Source organism: Chlamydotis macqueenii, chromosome 35 (assembly GCF_036417535.1).
Source record: "Chlamydotis macqueenii isolate bChlMac1 chromosome 35, bChlMac1.mat, whole genome shotgun sequence".
NCBI classification, from domain to species: Eukaryota; Metazoa; Chordata; class Aves; order Otidiformes; family Otididae; genus Chlamydotis; species Chlamydotis macqueenii.
Window position 1 is genome coordinate 47,946 of NC_141590.1, and position 20,093 is coordinate 68,038.

Sequence of the window (20,093 nt, forward strand, 5' to 3'; positions counted from 1 at the left end):
TGGGTTTCAGTGGTAATTTTGGGGTGAAAAGCAGGGATTTGGGGGTTCAGGTGGCATTTGGGGTAAAAAAGGGGGGGCTTGGGGGGATTTTGGGATAAAAAAAGAGCATTTTGGGGTTCGGGTGGAATTTTGGGGTGAAAGGGGGGGCTTGGGGGGATTTTGGGGTGAAAAGCGGGATTTTGGGGCTCACCGGCAGGAAGCGGGGTCCACGGCGAAGTCGGGGGGCAGCTGGGGGTCCCCGCCCTGGCGCTGAGGGGGGGGCAGGCGATTTTCGGGGTCCACCCCCCCGGCTCCCGCAGCCCCTCTAGGCAGCGCAGCTCCAGCTGGGGACGGGGGGGCACCCCAAAATTTTAGACGCACCCCCCCCCAGATTTTGGGGGGGCCACCCCAAATTTTGGGGGGGTAGAGGGCCGACATCGCTTTGGGGGGGTCCAGCGCCCCCAAATTGGGGGTGGGGGGCCCCAAAACCCCATGGCGGGGTCTCAGGGACCCCAAAAATGGGGGGGGCACCCCGAATTTTCAGGGGGGCACCCCAAAAATGAGAGGAGACACCCTAGATTTTCAAAGGGGGCCCCAAATTCTAAGGAAAGGCGGGTCCCAGGCTCCCCAAAACCCCATGGGGGGGTCTCGGGGACCCAAAAATCAGGGGGGGCACCCCAAATTTTCAAGGGGGGCACTCAAAAATGAGAGCGGGCACCCAAACCGGGGGGGCACCCCAAGAACGAGGGGGAGTCCCCCAAATTTTCAACGGGGGGCCCCCAAATTCGAAGAAGGGGGGTCTCAGGGTCCCCCCAAACCTTTGCGGGGGGGGCCTGAGCCCCCCAAAAGTTAAAAAAAGGGGGGACACCCAAAAACCCCCACCCCCCCCCCCCCAGCCCCGCACTCACCTCCACCAGTTTCTTACTGGTTTTCTTCTGGGGGGGGTGCGGGGGGTCCCGAAAGGCCCCGTTGGGCACCAAGCGGTGTTTTTGGAACGTCAGCTTCAGCCCCTCCTCCTGCGGGGGTGGGGGGACACCCCAAAAAAAATCAGTAGCCCCCCAAATTTTTCCTAGCCCGTTTTTCCAAATTTTGAGTTTTTCGCCCCAAAACGGCTCACGTCTTTGATCTGGACGGTGAACTCCTTCTCCTCGTGGCGCAGACGGGTGTAGGGGGGGGCGGTGGCGGCGGGGGGGGGCGGCGGCGGCGCGGGGGGGGGGGCAAATTTCGGGGTACCCCCCCCAAAATCGTCCGGGGGCCACTCGCCCGCCAGCACCGCCCGGCAAATCAGGTCCAGGCGGCGAATCAGGGCGCGGTCCTGGCAAAGGGGGGGGGCACAGAAATTTTGGGGGGGTCGAGGGGTTTGGGGGACCCCCCCTTGAAAATTTGGGGGGGTCCCAGAATCCTCAGGAGTCCCCCCAAAAATTTGGCTGGGGCTCAAAGTTGCCCCCCCCCCCCCCCCCCGTTCAGTTTGGGACGGGCACAAAATTTGGAGGGGGGCCACAAAATTTGGGGGGGGGTAAAAAAATCGGGGGGGGAGACGGGTTTGGGGGACGCCCTTAAAAATTTTGGGGGGGTTCCAGAATCTTCAGGGGTCCCCCAAAAAATTGGGGGGGCTCAAACTAGGTGCCCCCCCCCCGAAATCCAGTTTGGGATGGGCACAAATTTGGAGTGAGGGGTAGAAAAATTTGGGGGGGCAGAAAAATTTTGGGGGGGTTGAGGGATTTGGGGGACCCCCCTCGAAAATTCTGGGGGGGTCCCGGAATCCTCAGGGGTTTCCCCAAAAATTTGGGGGGGGCTCAAACTGGGTGCCCCCCCCCCCTTCCAGTTTTGGATAGGCACAAGATTTTGGGGGGGTTCCCACAAAAATTTGGGGGGGGCAGAAAAATTTTGGGGAGGTTGAGGAATTTGGGGGACCCCCCTTGAAAATTCTGGGGGGTCCCGGAATCCTCAGGTGTACCCCAAAAATGAGGGGGGGGATTTAAGTTGCCCCCCCCCCCCCCCCCCCCTCAGGTTTGGGCTCACCTTGGGCCACTCGTGAAGATTTCGGGGGCCTGGGGGGGGCCCAGGGGGGGGCCCGGGGGACCCCCCTGCGCCGGAGGGCGGGGGGGACTCTTCTTCCTCCTCCTCTTCCTCTTCCTCGTCCTCTTCCTCCTCCTCCTCCTCGTCTTCCTCCTCTGCCCCGCAGGAAGGAGCTGCACCTGCGGAAACGGGGGGGGGGTTGGGGGTCTCACTGGAATTTTGGGGGGGGGTTCCTTTAAGGATTGGGGGGTCCCATCACAATTTTGGGGGGGTCTTTCAAGGTGGGATGGAATCCCGCCAGGATTTTGGGGGTCCCACCACGATTTTGGGGTCCCACCGTGATTCGGGGAGGTGCCAGCAGAACTTTGAGGAGTCCCACCACCGTTTCGGGGGGTTCCTCAAGGATTTTGGGGGTCCCATCCCCATTTTGGATGAATCCCTCAAAACTGGATGGATTCTTGAGACAATTTTGGGGGTCCCACCACGATTTCGGGGTCCCACCACAATTCGGAGAGGTCCCACCAGAACTTCGAGGAGTCCCACCACCATTTTGGGGGCTCCTCCATGGATTTTTGGGCTCCTTCAAGGTTGGATGGAATCTCTACCAAATTTTGGGGCTCCCCACCAAAATCTGGGGTCCCACCACGGTTTGGGGAGCTCCCAGCAGAACTTCGAGGAGTCCCACCACCAAAATCCGCCGTTTCCCCCGCCCTCCCACACCCCTCTCCTCCTCGCTGTCCTCCTCGCACGACGACGACTCCGACCCGGACGCCAACATCTTCTCCAGCTCCGAGTCCTCGTCCTCGGGCGGCGGCGGCGGGGGCGGCGGGGGCGGCGCTTGGACCTCCCCCGCCCGCGACGTCGCTTTGCGCCCGCAGGTACCTCCACCTCGCGGCCAGGAAGGAGAAGTCGGGATCTTCCAAGATGGCGGCTTCGGGTTGGGCCAAACCGTGACGGGCGGCGGCCCGCAGGAGCTCGCCGTCGTGGTGGCCCCGTTCCCACCAGGGCGGGAGGTCGGGGCCGGGTGGGGGACACAGGGCCAGGCGGGCGGGGAGCAGCGGGTGGCGCAGGACCTGCTCGCGGAGGAGGCGCAGGAGGGAGAGGCGGCGGAGGCCGCGGGCGGCGCGGGCGGCCGAGACGGGCGACACCGGGATGGAGGGGTCCGGGGGTTCTGCGGGAGCGAGAGGTGGGGTGGTCAGCGCCCTTGGGGGCGGTCAACGCCCTCGTTGGGTGGTCAACGCCCTTGGGTTGGTCAACGCCATCATTGGGTTGGTCAAGACCATTAAGTTGGTCAACGCTCTTCGGTGGTCAACATCAACCTTGGGTTGGTCAATGCCATCGTTGGGTTGGTCAACGCCCTCGGTTTGGTCAACACCATCGTTGGGTTGGTCAATGCCCTTGGGTTGGTCAACGCCATCATTGGGTTGGTCAAGACCCTTGGGTTGGTCAAGACCATTGGGTTGGCCAACATCAACCTTGGGTTGGTCAACACCATCATTGGGTTGGTCACGCCCTTGGGTTGGTCAACGCCATCGTTGGGTTGGTCAACACCATCGTTGACCCTGCACAGCCCATAGGGACCTCCAAACCCCATGGAGATGCCCCCAAACTCCATGGAGACACCCTCAAACCCCATGGAGACGCCCCCAAACCGCACTGAGATGCCCCTCAAACCCCAAGGAGATGCCCTCAAACTCTCCAAGATGCCTCCAAACCCCATGGAGATGCCCCCAAACCCCATGGAGATGCCTCAAACCCCCCAGAAAGTGCTGTATCTTCATGGAGATGCCTCCAAACCCCACGGAGATGCCCCAAACCCCATGGAGATGCCTCCAAACCCCACTGAGATGCCCTCAAACTCCTCCAAGATGCCTCCAAACCCCAAGGAGATGCCCTCAAACTTCTCCAAGATGCCCTCAAACCCCATGGAGATGCCCCCAAACCCCATGGAGATGCCTCCAAACCCCATGGACATGACCCCAAACCCCATGGAGATGCCCTCAAACCCACTGAGATGCCCTCAAACCCCATGGAGATGCCCCCAAACCGCACTGAGATGCCCTCAAACTCCTCCCAGATGCCTCCAAACCCCACAGAGACACCCCCAAACCCATGGAGATGCCTCCAAACCCCACGAGAAGGTCCTCAACCCCCCCCCGAGACGCCCCACCCGCCGCCGGGGTGACCCCCCCGCCGACCCCCCGTACCGTCTCCGGGCGCGGGCGGCAGGCGGCAGACCTGCCGGCACATGGCGACGAACCCGTGGAAGAACTTGGTGAGGTTCTCGTCCGTCTTCTTCTCCAGGCCGGCCAGGGCGCGGAAGCGAGCCCAGCGGAAGCGCCCGGCCTCGGGATCGAACTCCACCCCGAAGGTGGAGGCCACCCGGTAGAAATCGGCCTGCTCGCGCCGCGTCCACCTGCGTTGTCCCCCCCCGAACGCCCGCGGGCGAGGTCACCTCGGAGGGTGCCGCACCCCAAAAATCCCGGGATGAGCTTCTCAAGCCCCGAATTCCAGGATTATGGGGTTCTCGCACCCGAGAAACACGAATTATGGGGGCCCACCACCCCAAAACCCACGGATTATGGGTTCCTGCACCCTAAAATCCATGGGTTATGGGTTCCTGCACCCCAAAACCCTGGATTACGGGTTCCTGCACCCCAAAACCCACGGATTATGGGTTCCTGCACCCCAAAACCCACAGATTACGGGTTCCTGCACCCAAAACCCAGGGAATATGGGTTCCTGCACCCCAAAACCCACAGATTATGGCTTCTTTCACCCCAAAACCCAGGGATTACGGTTCCTGCACCCTAAAACCCAGGGATTATGCGTTCTTGCACCCCAAAACCAAGGGATTATGGGGTCCTTGCACCCAAAACCCAGGGATTACGGCTTCTTGCACCCCAAAACCCAGGGATTACGGGGTCCTTGCACCCCAAAACCAAGGGATTATGGGGTCCTTGCACCCCAAAACCCAGGGATTACGGGTTCCTGCACCCCAAAACCAAGGGATTATGGGGTCCTTGCACCCCAAAACCCAGGCAGTACGGGTTCTTGCACCCAAAACCCAGGGATTATGGGTTCCTGCACCCCAAAACCCAGGGATTATGAGATCCTGCACCCCGAAATTAGAAGGGTGGGGTCCCCAAACCCAGATTCCCGGGATTATGGGTCCCTGCACCCCAAAAATCCTGGGATGAGGCTCCCCAGTCCCTTAATCCCAGGGATTATGGGGGTCTTGCACCCCAAATCCCCCCAGTATGACCTCCCAGTACCCCCCAGAACCCCCAGTATAAGGCCCCACCCTCCAAAACCCCCCAGTATCACCTCCCAGTCCCCCCAGTATGAGGCCCCACCCCCAAATCCCTCTAGTACGAGCTCCCAGTCTCTCCAGTATGACTCCCCACCCCTCCAAAACCCCCCAGTATGATCTCCCAGTCCCCCCCAGACCCCCCCAGTATGAGGCCCCACCCCCGAAAACCCCCCAGTATGACCTCCCAGTCTTCCCAGTATGAGTCCCTAACCCCCAAATCCCCCCAGTATGACCTCCCAGTCCCCCTCAGTCCCCCCACTATGGGGTCCTACTTCCCAAATCCCACCAGTATGACCCCACAGCCTCCCCAGTACGACCCGAAAACCCCCCAGTATGACCTCCCAGTCTTCCCAGTATGAGGCCCCACCCCCAAATCCCCCAGTATGACCTCCCACCCCCCCAAAACCCCCCAGTACGAGCTCCCAGTCCCCCAGTATGACTCCCCACCCCCCCAAAACCCCCCAGTATGACCTCCCAGCCCCCCAAATCCCCCAGTATGACCTCCCAGTCCCCCCCAGTCCCCCAGTATGACCTCCCAGTCCCCCCCAGTCCCCCCAGTATGACCTCCCACCCCCCAAAACCCCCCATTATGACCTCCCAGTCCCCCCCAGACCCCCAGTACGAGACCCCACCCCCAAATCCCCCCAGTATGACCTCCCACCCCCCCAAAAACCGCCCAGTATCACCTCCCACTCCCCCCAGTCCCTCCCAGTGCCTCCCCCCCCGCACCTCTCCAGCTTCTCCCTGCGCCCCATCTCCTTGCAGGCGGCGTCGCAGCGGCGCGGCGCCGGGGGGCGGGTTCGGGGGCGCCGCCGCCGTTGCCCCCCCCCGCCCCAACCCCGGGGGCGAGGGGTGACCCCCCCCCCGCGCCCAGGGGCGCCCCCGGGCCCCGCAGGAGCTGGCGGCGGCGGTGGCAGGAGCGCTGGCAGGCGGCGATCAGGCGGCGGAAACGGGCGGTCAGCGCCGAGCCGGGGGGCCAGGCGGGTGGCCGGGGGCCGGGGGGTGGCCTGGGTGGGGGGGGAAGCGGGGTCAGCGGGTGCTGTGGGTCACCGTGGGGTCCCTATGGGTCTCCTCGAGGTTCTATGGGTCTCCTCGAGGTGCTACGGGCCACCACGAGGTGCTATGGGGTCACCATGAGCTGCTATGGGGCCACCATAAGGTTCTATGGATCTTCTCAAGGTCCTACAGCTCCACCATGAGGTTCTACAGGGCCACCACGAGGTGCTATGGGGCCACCACGAGGTGCTATGGGGCCACCATGAGGTGCTACGGGGCCACAACGAGATTCTATGGATCTTCTCAAGGTCCTACAGCTCCACCATCAGGTTCTACAAGGCCACCCTGACGTGCTATGGGGCCACCATGAAGTATTATGGGTCCACCACGAGGTTCTATGGGGCCACCATGAGGTCCTATGGGTCCGCCATGATATTCTACAGGTCCACCATGAAGTCGTATGGGACCACCATGATGTCCTATAGCTCTTCTGAAGGTCCTATGGGTCCACCATGATGTTCTACAGGTCCACCCTGAACTTCTGTGGAGCCACCCTGAGGGGCTATGGCTGTTCTCAAAGTTCTATGGGGCCACCATGACGTTCTATGGGTCACCATGACGTGCTACGGGTCTACCATGAGGTGCTATGGGTCCATCACGAGGTTCTATGGGGCCACCATGAGGTTCTACGGGTCACTATGAGGTTCTATGGGGCCACCATAAGGTGCTATGGGTTTCTCAAGGTTCTATGGGGCTACCATGAGGTCCTACAGGGCCACCATAAGGTGTTATGGGTCTTCTCAAGGTTTTAAGGGTCACCATGAGGTTCTATGGGGCCAGCGTGAGGTTCTACAGGGGCACCATGAGGTTCTGTGGGGCCAGCATGAGGTTCTACGGATCTTCTCAAGGTTCTATGGGGCCACCTTGAGGTGCTATGGGTCTTCTCGAGGTTCTACAGGGCCACCATGAGGTGCTATGGGGCCACCACGAGGTTCTGTGGGGCCACCACGAGGTGTTATGGGTCCACCATGACGTTCTATGGATCTTCTCAAGGTCCTACGGGGCCACCATGAGGTCCTACGGGGCCACCATGAGGTCCTATGGATCTTCTCAAGGTCCTATGGGGCCACCATGAGGTTCTATTGGCCACCCTGAGCTCCTATTAGTCACCCTGAGCTCCTACTGGTCACCCTGAGCTCCTATTGGCCACCCTGACCTCCTACGGGTCCCACCCGTCCCCCGCCCTTACCTTCGTCCCCGTCCACCACCGAGATCTCCTCCTCCAGCAGCATCAAGGGGTCGCCCTGGGGGCGGGGCAAAAAAAAGGGGGCGGGGAGTCAGCCCCACACATTTTGGGGGGGCGGGGCCGGGATTCGGGGGGGCGGGGCCTCACCTCCTCGTCCGCCTCCTTGGCCGCCCCGCCGAGGGGTTTGTACTCGGGGTCCTCGCAATCCTTCTCGAAATCCACGCTGGGGGGGGCAGAAAATCCCCCAAAATTTCAAAAATTTCAAAATTTGGGGAAATTTTTTTCAGAAAAATCCCCCCAAATCGGTAAAATTTTAAAAAATTTGAAATTTTGTGCCCAAATTTGACGTTTTTCTTCAAATTCGGAACGGCTTTCAGAAAAATCCCCCAAATCAATAAAATTTATAAAAATATTTTAAAATTTTGGGGCCACATTTGGGATTTTTCTGAAAAAATCTCCCCAAATTTTGAAATTTTTTTTCAGAAAAATTCCCTAAATTGGCAAAATCTCCAATTTTTAAAAATATTTTTTAAATTTTGGGGAATATTTTCAGAAAAAAAAGCCCCAAGGTGATAAAATTTGTTAAAATATTAAAAACTTTGGGATTTTTTTCCAGAAAAATCCCCCCAAACTGATAAAATTTAAAAAAAAATTTAAAATTTATTAAAAATTTGGGGAATTCTTCCAAAAAATCCCTCCCAAATTAATACAATTTGGGGAATTCTTTCAGAAAAATCCCCCCAAAGTGATAAAATTTTTAAAAATTTTTAAAAATTTCTTAAAAATTTGGGGAATTCTTGCAAAAAATCCCTCCCAAATTAATAAAATTGGGGGAATTCTTTCAGAAAAATCCCCCAAATTGCTAAAATCCTAAAAATGTACTAAAATTTTTACAATTTGGGGACAATTTTTCAGAAAAATCCTCAGACATTCTTAAGAATTTTTAAATTCTTAAAAATATTTGTAAATTTGGGAGGTTTTTTTGGTGTAAAATTGCCCCGAATCCATGAAATTTTAAAAATCTCTTAATTTTTTTTTATGTTAAAATTTTGGGTCTTTTTTTTCAGAAAAATTCCCCCAAAACGGGGAAAATTTTGGAAAATTTTAGAAAATTCTGGAAAATTTTGAAAAATTTTGAAAATTTTTGGGAAATTTTGAAATTTGGGGGAATTTTTGGGGGAATTGTGGGGAATTTGCCCCCCGCAGCCCCGCCCCGCGCGGGCGCCTCAGCCGCGAAGGGTGCACTCAGCCCGGCCGAGCCGCCGGTCGGTATTAGCATGGCGAGTCGTCATCGGCGCCGGCGCCCCCCCACCCGAAACTGGGGGGTGGGGTCCCCGATCGGCCCAAACTGGGGGCGGGGGGACCCGAAATGGGGCGGGGGGGAACCTCAGGCCACCCCGAAACGGGGCCAGGGGGCCCAAAATGGGGGTTGGGGGCACCCAAAATCGGGACTGGGGGACTCCGGTGCATCCCAGTAAGGGGTGAGGACATCCCAAAATGGGGGTAGGCGCCCCAAAATGGAACTGGGGGACCCCAAACCATCCCAAAATGGGACTGGGGGACCCCAAAATGGGACTGGGGCACCCCAAACCATCCCAAAATGGGGTCAGGGCACCCCAAAATGGGACTGGGGCACCCCAGGACACCCCAAAATGGAACTGGGGGACCCCAAACCACCCCAAAATGGGACTGGGGGACCCCAAAATGGGACTGGGGCACCCCAAACCACCCCAAAATGGGGACAGGGGACCCCAAAATGGGGCTGGGGAACCCCAGGACACCCCAAAACGGGACTGGGGCACCCCAAAATGGGACTGGGGCACCCCAAGATGTCCCAAAATAGGACTGGGGGACCCCAAAACAGGACTGGGGTGCCCCAAAATAGGACTGGGGCACCCCAAACCACCCCAAAATGGAGTCAGGGGACCCCAAAATAGGACTGGGGCACCCCAAACCACCCCAAAATGGAGTCAGGGGACCCCAAAATAGGACTGGGGCACCCCAAACCATCCCAAAATGGGGTCAGGGGACCCCAAAATGGGGCTGGGGCACCCCAGGACACCCCAAAATGGGGCCAGGACACCCCAAAACGGGACTGGAGCACCCCAAAATGGGACTGGGACACCCCCAGATGTCCCAAAATGGGACTGGGGGACCCCAAAACAGGACTGGGGTGCCCCAAAATAGGACTGGGGCACCCCAAACCACCCCAAAATGGAACTGGGGCACCCCAAAATAGGACTGGGGCACCCCAAACCACCCCAAAATGGAGTCAGGGGACCCCAAAATAGGACTGGGGCACCCCAGGACACCCCAAAATGGGGCCAGGACACCCCAAAACGGGACTGGGGCACCCCAAAATGGGACTGGGGCACCCCAAAATGTCCCAAAATGGGACTGGGGGACCCCAAAACAGGACTGGGGGACCCCAAAACAGGACTGGGGGACCCCAAACCACCCCAAAATGGAACTGGGGCACCCCAAAATGGGTCTGGAGCACCCCAGGACACCCCAAAATGGGACTGGGCACCCCAAAATGGGACTGGGGCACCCCAAAATGGGACTGGGGGCACCCCAAGATGTCCCAAAATGAGACTGGGGGACCCCAAAACAGGACTGGGGGACCCCAAAATAGGACTGGGGCACCCCAAACCACCCCAAAATGGAACTGGGGCACCCCAAAATGGGTCTGGAGCACCCCAGGACACCCCAAAATGGGACTGGGCACCCCAAAATGGGACTGGGGCACCCCAAAATGGGACTGGAGCACCCCAGGACACCCCAAAATGGGACTGGGCACCCCAAAATGGGACTGGGGTACCCCAAAATGGGACTGGGGTACCCCAAAATGGGACCGAGGGACCACAAACCACCCCAAAACGGACCCGGGGACCCCCAAAGCGGGTCCGGGACGCCCCAAATTCGGCGGGATCTCCCCCCCCGAACTCACCCCTCCCCGACGTCCAGGCGCTGCTCGGCAGCGATCGCCTTCTCGTCGGGGCGGCCGGCCTTCTCCAGGAAGCAGAGCGCCGGGTCGGCGCGCATGGTGTTGTACTTCTCGTAGCCTGCTCCCCCCCCAAAAAAAACCCCAAAACCCCCCAAAAAATGAGGTGGGACAGGTCACCATGGCCCCAGTTCCACCACATTTTGCCCCAAAACAGGCCTACCGTGTTTGAAGACGCCGATGAGGAGGGATTTGTCGGCTTCGGCGTCCCACCAAGCGGTGGGGACCTCCAGTTGCTCCACCAGCGGGAACCAGATGTCGATCTCGCTGTCGGGGAGAAGAGAAGGGGGACGTGGGACAGTTGGGCGGGGTTGGGGGGGCATGAGTAGTACAAAACGTGGCTGGGGCACCTCAAAACACCTAGACATGGGGCTGCAGAACCTCAAATCATCTCAAAATGGGGCTGGAGAACCTCAAACCACCTCAAAATGCGGCTGGAGAACCTCAAACCATCTCAAAGTGGGGCTGGAGAACCTCAAACCACCTCAAAGTGGGGCTGGAGAACCTCAAACCACCTCAAAGTGGAGCTGGAGAACCTCAAACCATCTCAAAATGGGGCTGGAGAACCTCAAACCATCTCAAAATGGGGCTGGAGAACCTCAAACCACCTCAAAGTGGGGCTGGAGAACCTCAAACCACCTCAAAGTGGGGCTGGAGAACCTCAAAGCGGGCCTGGACAACCTCAAAACACCTGAAAATGGGGCTGGAGAACCTCAAAGTGGAACTGGAGAACCTCAAAACATCTCAAAAGTGTGGCTGGAGAACCTCAAAGTCGGGCTGAAGAACCTCAAACCACCCCAAAAATAGTCTGGAGAACCTCAAAGAGGATCTGGAGAACCTCAAACCACCTCGGACAACGTCCAGAGAACCTCAAACCATCTCAAAGATGGTCTGGAGAACCTCAAACCACCCCAAAAATGGTCTGGAGAACCTCAAAGAGGATCTAGAGAACCTCAAAACACCTCAAACGGGGTCTGGAGAACCTCAAACCACCCCAAAACTGGTCTGGAGAACATCAAAGAGGATCTGGAGAACCTCAAAGCACCTCAAACGGGGTCTGGAAGACCTCAACCCACCCCAAAAACGGTCTGGAGAACCTCAAAGCACCTCAAACGGGGTCTGGAGGACCTCAAACCATCTCAAAGATGGTCTGGAGAGCCTCAAAGAGGATCTGGAGAACCTCAAACCACCTCGCACAACGGCCAGAGAACCTCAAACCATCTCAAAGATGGTCTGGAGAACCTCAAGCCACCCCAAAAATGGTCTGGAGAACCTCAAACCATCTCAAAGATGGTCTGAAGAACCTCAAACCATCTCAAAGATGGTCTGGAGAACCTCAAGCCACCCCAAAAATAGTCTGGAGAACCTCAAAGCACCTCAAACGGGGTCTGGAGAACCGCAAACCATCTCAAAGAGGATCTGGAGAACCTCAAAGAGGATCTGGAGAACCTCAAACCATCTCAGAGAAGGTCTGGAGAACCTCAAACCACCCCAAAACCGGTCTGGAGAACCTCAAGGAGGATCTGGAGAACCTCAAAGCACCTCAAACGGGGTCTGGAGGACCTCAAACCATCTCAAAGATGGTCTGGAGAACCTCAAGCCACCCCAAAAATGGTCTGGAGAACCTCAAACCATCTCAAAGATGGTCTGAAGAACCTCAAACCATCTCAAATATGGTCTGGAGAACCTCAAGCCACCCCAAAAATAGTCTGGAGAACCTCAAAGAGAATCTGGAGAACCTCAAAGCACCTCAAACGGGGTCTGGAGAACCGCAAACCATCTCAAAGAGGATCTGGAGAACCTCAAGGAGGATCTGGAGAACCTCAAAGCACCTCAAACGGGGTCTGGAGAACCTCAAAGCACCCCAAAACTGGTCTGGAGAACCTCAAAGAGGATCTGGAGAACCTCAAACCATCTCAGAGAAGGTCTGGAGAACCTCAAAGAGGATCTGGAGAACCTCAAGCCACCCCAAAGACCTCCCAAGGAAGGTCCTAGGGACTCACCCGGCCACCGCCCCCGCCAAGACCTTCTCCGCCCGCTCTCCGATGACCTCCTGCCGCAGGTAGTAGAGCATCCGAACCCTCAGGAGAACCCTGCGAGACGACGCCAAGCGAGGCGGTCAACCCCGAACCTCAACGGCGGCGGCCCGCGGAGGTCTCCAAGGAGGACGGGACCTAGGAGAAGACCTCCACCCACTTGTTGCACTGATGTTTGAGATGTTTCTTGTAGCTCTCGTCTTGGAAGAGCGCGTCCGGGTTGTACTTCCTGATCCAATCGGCTTTGTGGACATCAAAGACGCTTTGGGTCTTCACCTTCTTCCCCTTCCGTCCCCGAGGAACCGGGATGGAAAGCCCTGGAGAAGACAACGCGGCGAGGTCGTTGTGGACCTCAAGAGGTCAACGCGGACCTCAAGAGGTCCCGCGGGAGCTGGGCGACCTCACCGGAGTGGTTCTGGAGCTCCTTGGCTTTGCCGTTCTCGGTGGGGCTGATGAGGTCCCAGATGAAGCTCTTGATGTTCTCGTCGCCGCGGTAGTGGAGAAGACAGTAGACCAAGATGGCGCGGCAGATGGTCTCCACGTCCCGTTCCGACAGGCGCCGCTTGAAACGCCCGTGGGACAGGATCTCCCGCCAGCGGCCCCAGCTGGTGGGACACGGGTGGCGTGGGTGGGCCGGGAGGTCCTCCCGCCAAAGAGCTTCTCGTGGTGGCCACCGCAACGCACATGGACCTCCTCTGGTTTCTCCACCAGAAACCATCTCACGGTGGCCACCACAACCAACCCGGACCTCCTCTCCTTCCTCCCCCAGGAACCATCTCGTGGTTGCCACCGTAACGCACGTTCACCTACTCCGGTTTCTCCCCCAGGAACCATCTCGTGGTGGCCACCACAACCTGGACCCGGTCTCCTCTCTCCCCCAAGCACCATCTCATGGTTGCCACCATAACGCACGTCCACCTACTCTGGTTTCTCCACCAGGAACCATCTCATGGTGGCCACCACAACCAACCTGGACCTCCTCTCCTTCCTCCCCCAGGAACCATCTCGTGGTTGCCACCGTAACGCACGTCCACCTACTCCGGTTTCTCCCCCAGGAACCACCTCGTGGTGGCCACCACGCCCAAGCCGGACCTCCTCTCCACCCCGCGGTGGCCACCGGCCACAGCCTCCTCAGCTCCTCACCCGTAGACCAGCAGGTTCTTCTCCACCCGGAAGCAGTCGGTGCGCCCGTAGGCGTGGTTCAAGGCCTGCTGCTGGTGGTGCTGGTGGTGCTGGTGGTGCTGGTGGTGGTGGTGGTGCCTCTCGTGTCTCCTGGCCCTTGGTTTCTCCTCGTCTTCGCTCTCCAGGTCGGAGAACTCCACCAGGTCGTCGTCCCTCAAGGTGCTGAAGTGCCGCGTCTGCTTCCTCACCCTCGGCGTGTCGATCACCAGGTTGTTCTGCCCGGCGGGGACGGAGAAGACCTCACCAGCGCCGTCCACCACCCCACCGCCGTCCCCCCCCCAAGGGTGGTGGCCCTCCATCCTCACCTTGCTGTTGAGAAGATCCAGGTCCAGGTCGGCTTTCTTGGCCCACTTCTGCCAAAAATTGGGGTCGTCCAAGGCGATGTCCGTGCGGTTCTCCGACGCCACGAAGCTGGCCTGCTCCAAAACCACCCCACCACCACCGAGGAGAAGACGTCGGCCGACGTCTCCGAGACCTCCTGGTGGGGGGGGTGGGGTGGACAGGAAGCTCTTGGAGATACCTTGGCGAAGGTGGAACCCTTGCCCTCGCTCTCGATGGTGATGGTGGTGGTGCGGCGCAGGAGGATCTGGTCGATGTCCTCCTCGCAGAACTTGGAACCCTCGTCGTCTTCGTCCATGATGGCGGCGTAGGCGCCCTTGCGGAGGAGGTCCTCGATCTCCTTCTTGGAGAACTGCTGGATCTGCCGCGGAGGAGGAGAAGACGCGATGGACCCGCAGGCGACGGCCCTTCACCGCGCGGGTGGGCCTCCAGGAGAAACGCGACAGCGAGGTTCTCCGGGTTGGGTTTTGCTTGGAGAACCTCAACCGCGTGGCCTTCAAGACCCATTTCCTTGGAACATCTCCACCCCCGTGGTCTCCACAACCCAATTCTCTTGGAAGACCTCATCTCCAAGACCTCCACGCCCCGTTTTCGGTGGTAGACCTCCATCCCAACATCTCCACTCCCCATTTTCTTGGAAGATCTCCAACCCCATGATCTCCACGCCCTGTTCTTCGTGGTAGACCTCCACCCCCAACATCTCCACACCCACTTTCTCCTGGAAGACCTCATCTCCAAGACCTCCACGCCCCGTTTTTGGTGGTAGGCCTCCATCCCAACATCTCCACGCCCCATTTCCTTGGAAGATCTCCACCCCCGTGGTGTCCACGCCCCATTTTCGGTGGTAGACCTCCATCCCAACATCTCCACACCCTATTTTCTTGGAAGATCTCCACCCCCATGATCTCCACAACCCAATTCTCTTGGAAGACCTCATCTCCAAGACCTCCACGCCCCGTTCTTCATGGTAGATCTCCATCCCAACATCTCCACGCCCCGTTTCCTTGGAAGATCTCCATCCCCATGGTCTCCACAACCCAATTCTCTTGGAAGATCTCATCTCCAAGACCTCCACGCCCCGTTTTCGGTGGTAGACCTCCATCCCAACATCTCCACGCCCCATTCCCTTGGAAGATCTCCACCCCCGTGGTGTCCACGCCCCATTTTCGGTGGTAGACCTCCATCCCCAACATCTCCACACCCCATTTTCTTGGAAGATCTCCATCCCCATGATCTCCACAACCCAATTCCCTTGGAAGATCTCCACCCCCGTGGTCTCCACGCCCCATTTTTGGTGGTAGACCTCCATCCCAACATCTCCACACCCTATTTCCTTGGAAGATCTCCACCCCCGTGGTCTCCACGCCCCGTTTTCGGTGGTAGGCCCCGCCCCACCGCCTCCCCGTCCCCTCACCCCGGCGATGTTCCCCTCCCGCCCGCTCATGGATTGGAGGACGGCCTTGTCCAATCCCAGCTTGAGGCTGGCCTTGTCGAACATCTCCCTCTCGTAGGAGTTCCTGGTGATGAGGCGGTACACCTTCACCGCCTTGCTCTGGCCAATCCGGTGGCAGCGAGCCTGGGCCTGCAGGGACAACGGGATGGGCGGAGTCAACGCGACGAGCGTGGCCACGCCCAACCGGGCCCCAAGCCAACCAGGCCCCAACTCAACCAGGCCTCAACCCAACCAGGCCCCAACCCAACCAGGCCCCAACCCAACCAGGCCTCAACCCAACCAGGCCCCAACCCAACCAGGCCGTGGTGGTGGCCACGCCCAAGCAGGCCGCGGTGGCCGCCACCCGGGCAGGCCGCGGTGGCCGCGGGGGGCACCTGGAGGTCGTTCTGGGGGTTCCAGTCGGAGTCGAAGATGATGCAGGTGTCGGCGGCCGTGAGGTTGATGCCCAGGCCGCCCGCCCGCGTGCACAGCAGGAAGACGAAGCGATCCGAGTCGGCCTTGCTGAAGCGGTCGATGGCCGCCTGCCGCAGGTTGCCCCTCACCCGCCCGTCGATGCGCTCGTAGAGGTACCTGGGGGGCCACCAACGCCGCGTCCCACCACCCGGCCTCCATAACTGTCTTCTTCTGGCCTCCAGCCCACCCCTGGCCTCCATAACTGTCTTCTTCTGGCCTCCAGCCCACCCCCGGCCTCCATAATTGTCTTCTCCTGGCCTCCACCCCATCACAAGATCTCCATAATTGTGTTCTGCTCACCTCAATCCCACCACCTGGCCTCCATAATTGTCTTCTCCTCACCTTAATCCCACCCCAGCCTCCATAATTGTCTTCTCCTGGCCTCCAGCCCACCGCTGGCCTCCATAATTGTCTTCTGCTCGCCTTAATCCCACCACCTGGCCTCCATAATTGTCTTCTCCTGGCCTCCAGCCCACCACCAGCCCTCCATAATTGTCTTCTCCTGGCCTCCACCCCACCACCAGACCTCCATAACTGTCTTCTCCTCACCTTAATCCCACTCCACCCCCCATAACTGTCTTCTCCTGGCCTCCACCCGCCCCCCTCACCTCTTCTGGATGAGGTAGTCCTCCAAAATGTCCAAGCAGCGGACCATCTGGGAGAAGATGAGGACCTTGTGGCCGCCGGCCTTGAGTTTGGGGAGGAGCTTGTCGATGAGGACCAGCTTGCCGGCCGAGCGGACCATGGCTTGGAGGTGGAAGTCCGGAGGGAGGTGGTGGTGGGGGCAGGACTGGCGGAACTCCGTCAGGATCTTCTCCTCGGCGCCTGGTGGGGCGGAGGTGGGACGTTCTCGGAGGAACCTCCCACCAAAGCTCAAGCCGAGGTCATCTTGGCCACCCCACGGACCTCCTGAGGTCCTCCTGACCACCTCGAGGACCTCCTGACCACCTAGAGGGTCTCCTGACCATCTCATGGACCTCCTGACCACCTCAAGATTCTCTTGACCACCTCGAGGTCCTCTTGACGACCTCATGGATATCTTGACCACCCCATGGACCTCCTGACCACCGCATGGACCTCCTGACCACCTCATGGACCTCCTGACCACCTGGAGATCCTCCTGACTGCCCCACGGACCTCTTAAGCACCCCCTGGACCTCCTGACCACCTCACAGACCTCTTGGCCACCCCATGGACCTCCTGGCCATCTCAAGAACCTCCTGACCACCTCAAGATTCTCTTGACCACCTCGAAGTCCTCCTGACCCCCTCGAGGTACTCCTGACCACCTCATGGACCTCTTGGCCACCCCATGGACCTCCTGACCACCCCATGGACCTCCTGACCACCCTTGAGGTGGTGCCTGCATGAACACCCCACGGACTTCCTGACCACCTCAAGGACCTCTTGACCACCTGGAGGTCCTCCTGACCGCCCCATGGACCTCCTGACCACCTGGAGGTCCTCCTGACCACCCCCTGGATCTCCTGACCACCTTACGGACCTCCTGACAACCTTGAGATATGGCCTGCAGGAACACCCCATGGACCTCCTGAGCACCTTGAGGTCCTACTGACCACCTCAAAGACCTCTCTACCACCCCATGGACCTCCTGACCACCTCGAGATCCTCCTGACCACCCCATGGACCTCCTGACTACCCCATGGACCTCTTGGCCACCTTGAGGTAGGGCCTGCACGAACACCTCATGGACCTCTCAACCACGTCATGCACCTCCTGACCACCTCACGGAGCTCTTGGCCACCCCACAGACCTCCTGACTACCTCGTGGACCTCCTGGCCACCTCGAGGTCCTCCTGACCACCCCCTGGAGCTCCTGGCCACCCCCTGGACCTCTCACCGTTGATGAGGTAGGGATGGTTGCAACACTTGCGCAGCTCCATCATGGTGTTGAGAAGGTTGGGCATGTTGGTGTGACCGGCGCCCTTGGAGAGGAAGGAGAAGTTCTTCTCCAAGATGGCGCGGTAGTACTTCTTCTGAACGTTGGTCAGCTCCACCTCGATGATGGTCTCCTGCTTGGGAGCCAGGTTCTTCTCAACGTCTTCCTTCAAGCGTCGCAACATCATGGGTTTGAGGATGGCCTGGAGCTTCTGGACCTGGGGGAGGAGCTCGGTGAGGTCGCCGCGGGCCGGGAGAAGGTCCGGGGGCGGCCACCAGCGACGTCCTCACCTGCTCTTCGGTCTTGAGGTCTCCGAAGTCCTTGAGGAACTCGGCTTCGGAGGGGAACTGGGAGGGTTCCAGGAAGTGGAGGAGGCTGAAGAGCTCCTCCACCGTGTTCTGGAGGGGCGTGCCCGTCAGGAGGACCTTGTGTTCCTGGGGGAGGAGGTTACGGCGTGGGGCGGGGTGGGTCCAAACATCTCCAGGTGGCGCCAGGAGGCCAGACGCACCTCCAGGACCATCCCATGGACCAGAGGATGGAGCCCAAACCCCTCCAGATGCCACCAGGACCATCCCATGGACCAGAGCATGGAGCTCAAACCCCTCCAGATGCCACCAGGACCATCCCATGGAGCCCAAACCCCTCCAGATGCCACCAGGACCATCCCATGGACCAGGGGATGGAACTCAAACCTCTCCAGATGCCACCAGGACCATCCCATGGAGCCCAAACCCCTCCAGATGCCACCAGGACCATCCCATGGACCAGGGGATGCAGCCAAACCTCCCCACATGCCACCAGGACCAACCCATGGACCAGGGGATGGAGCTCAAACCCCTCCAGATGCCACCAGGATTGGCCAACCCATGGAGCCCAAACCTCTCCAGATACCACCTGGACCATCCCATGGACCAGGGCATGGAGCCCAAGCATCTCCAGATGCCACCAGGACCATCCCATGGACCAGGGGATGGAGCTCAAACCCCTGCAGATGCCACCAGGACCAACCCATGGAGCCCAAACCTCTCCAGATACCACCTGGACCACCCCATGGACCAGGGCATGGAGCCCAAGCATCTCCAGATGCCACCAGGACCATCCCATGGACCAGGGAATGGAGCCCAAACCCCTCCAGATGCCACCAGGACCAACCCATGGACCAGGGGATGGAGCCCAAGCATCTCCAGATGCCACCAGGACCATCCCATGGAGCCCAAACCTCTCCAGATGCCACCTGGACCCCACGTCCCGCCCCCCAAGAACCCACCAGGTCCATGTGCTTGAGGCTGTCGAGCAGCTTGCAGTTGCGGTTCTTCAGGCGGTGGGCCTCGTCAATGACCACGCAGCGCCACTCGATCTCCCGCAGCTCGGGGCAGTCGGACAGGATCATCTCGAAGGTAGTGACCAGCGCGTCGAACTTGTAGGCCCCGGGGATTAAGCGACCCTGGAAGGAGGCCCAAAAAACCGGAAGTAGGCCCAAAAAATGCAGAAGTAGGCCCAAAAAAACCCAGAAACAGGCAAAAAAAACCCCCAGAAGTAGGCCCCAAAAACCCAGAAATAGGCCCAAAAACCAGGAAATAGGCCCGAAAACCTGGAAGTAGGCCTGAAAACCTGGAAGTAGGCCTGAAAACCTGGAAGTAGGCAAAAAAATCCCAGAAGTAGGCCCAAAAACCCGGAGTAGGCCCAAAAATCCCAGAAGTAAGCCCAAAACCCCCAGAAATAGGCCCAAAAAACGCAGAAGTAGACCCGAAAAACCCAGAAACAGGCCCAAAAAACTTTGAAATAAGCCCGAAAAACCCAGAAATAGGCCCGAAAAACCCAAAAGTAGGCCCAAAAAACCCAGAAGTAGGCCTGAAAACCTGGAGTAGGCCCAGAAAACCTGGAAGGAGGCCCAAAAAACCCAGAAGGAGGCCCAAAAAAACCTGAAGTAGGCCCAAAAACCCAGAAGTAGGCCCAAAAAACCCCAAAGTAGGCCAAAAAAACCTAGAAGTAGGCCTCAAAAACCCCAAGTAGGCCCGAAAAAAGCAGAAGTAGGCAAAAAAAAAACGGGAAGTAGGCCCAAAAATCCTGGAAGTGGGCCCAAAAAACCCGGAAGGAGGCCCAAAAAAACCCGAAGGAGGCCCAAAAAAACCCGAAGGAGGCCCAAAAACCCGGAAGTAGGCCCAAAAAACCCC

At 58.8% G+C, this 20,093-nt stretch overlaps 1 protein-coding gene across 1 annotated transcript in view; it reads right to left on the reverse strand.

Annotated features, from left to right (window-relative positions):
* Positions 1 to 20,093, reverse strand: part of CHD8 (chromodomain helicase DNA binding protein 8) — a 41,463-nt gene that overhangs the window by 373 nt on the left and 20,997 nt on the right. The window contains 26 exon segments of the mRNA XM_086769332.1: positions 191 to 323; positions 888 to 995; positions 1,097 to 1,294; positions 2,002 to 2,177; positions 2,719 to 2,849; positions 2,851 to 3,169; positions 4,206 to 4,414; positions 6,041 to 6,137; positions 6,188 to 6,318; positions 6,998 to 7,013; positions 7,557 to 7,611; positions 7,701 to 7,776; positions 10,504 to 10,618; positions 10,721 to 10,824; positions 12,561 to 12,650; positions 12,754 to 12,910; positions 12,999 to 13,198; positions 13,737 to 13,990; positions 14,081 to 14,191; positions 14,296 to 14,475; positions 15,529 to 15,696; positions 15,942 to 16,137; positions 16,629 to 16,845; positions 17,881 to 18,136; positions 18,210 to 18,353; positions 19,187 to 19,363. Of these exon segments, the coding sequence (XP_086625458.1) occupies positions 191 to 323; positions 888 to 995; positions 1,097 to 1,294; positions 2,002 to 2,177; positions 2,719 to 2,849; positions 2,851 to 3,169; positions 4,206 to 4,414; positions 6,041 to 6,137; positions 6,188 to 6,318; positions 6,998 to 7,013; positions 7,557 to 7,611; positions 7,701 to 7,776; positions 10,504 to 10,618; positions 10,721 to 10,824; positions 12,561 to 12,650; positions 12,754 to 12,910; positions 12,999 to 13,198; positions 13,737 to 13,990; positions 14,081 to 14,191; positions 14,296 to 14,475; positions 15,529 to 15,696; positions 15,942 to 16,137; positions 16,629 to 16,845; positions 17,881 to 18,136; positions 18,210 to 18,353; positions 19,187 to 19,363 (4,018 nt within the window).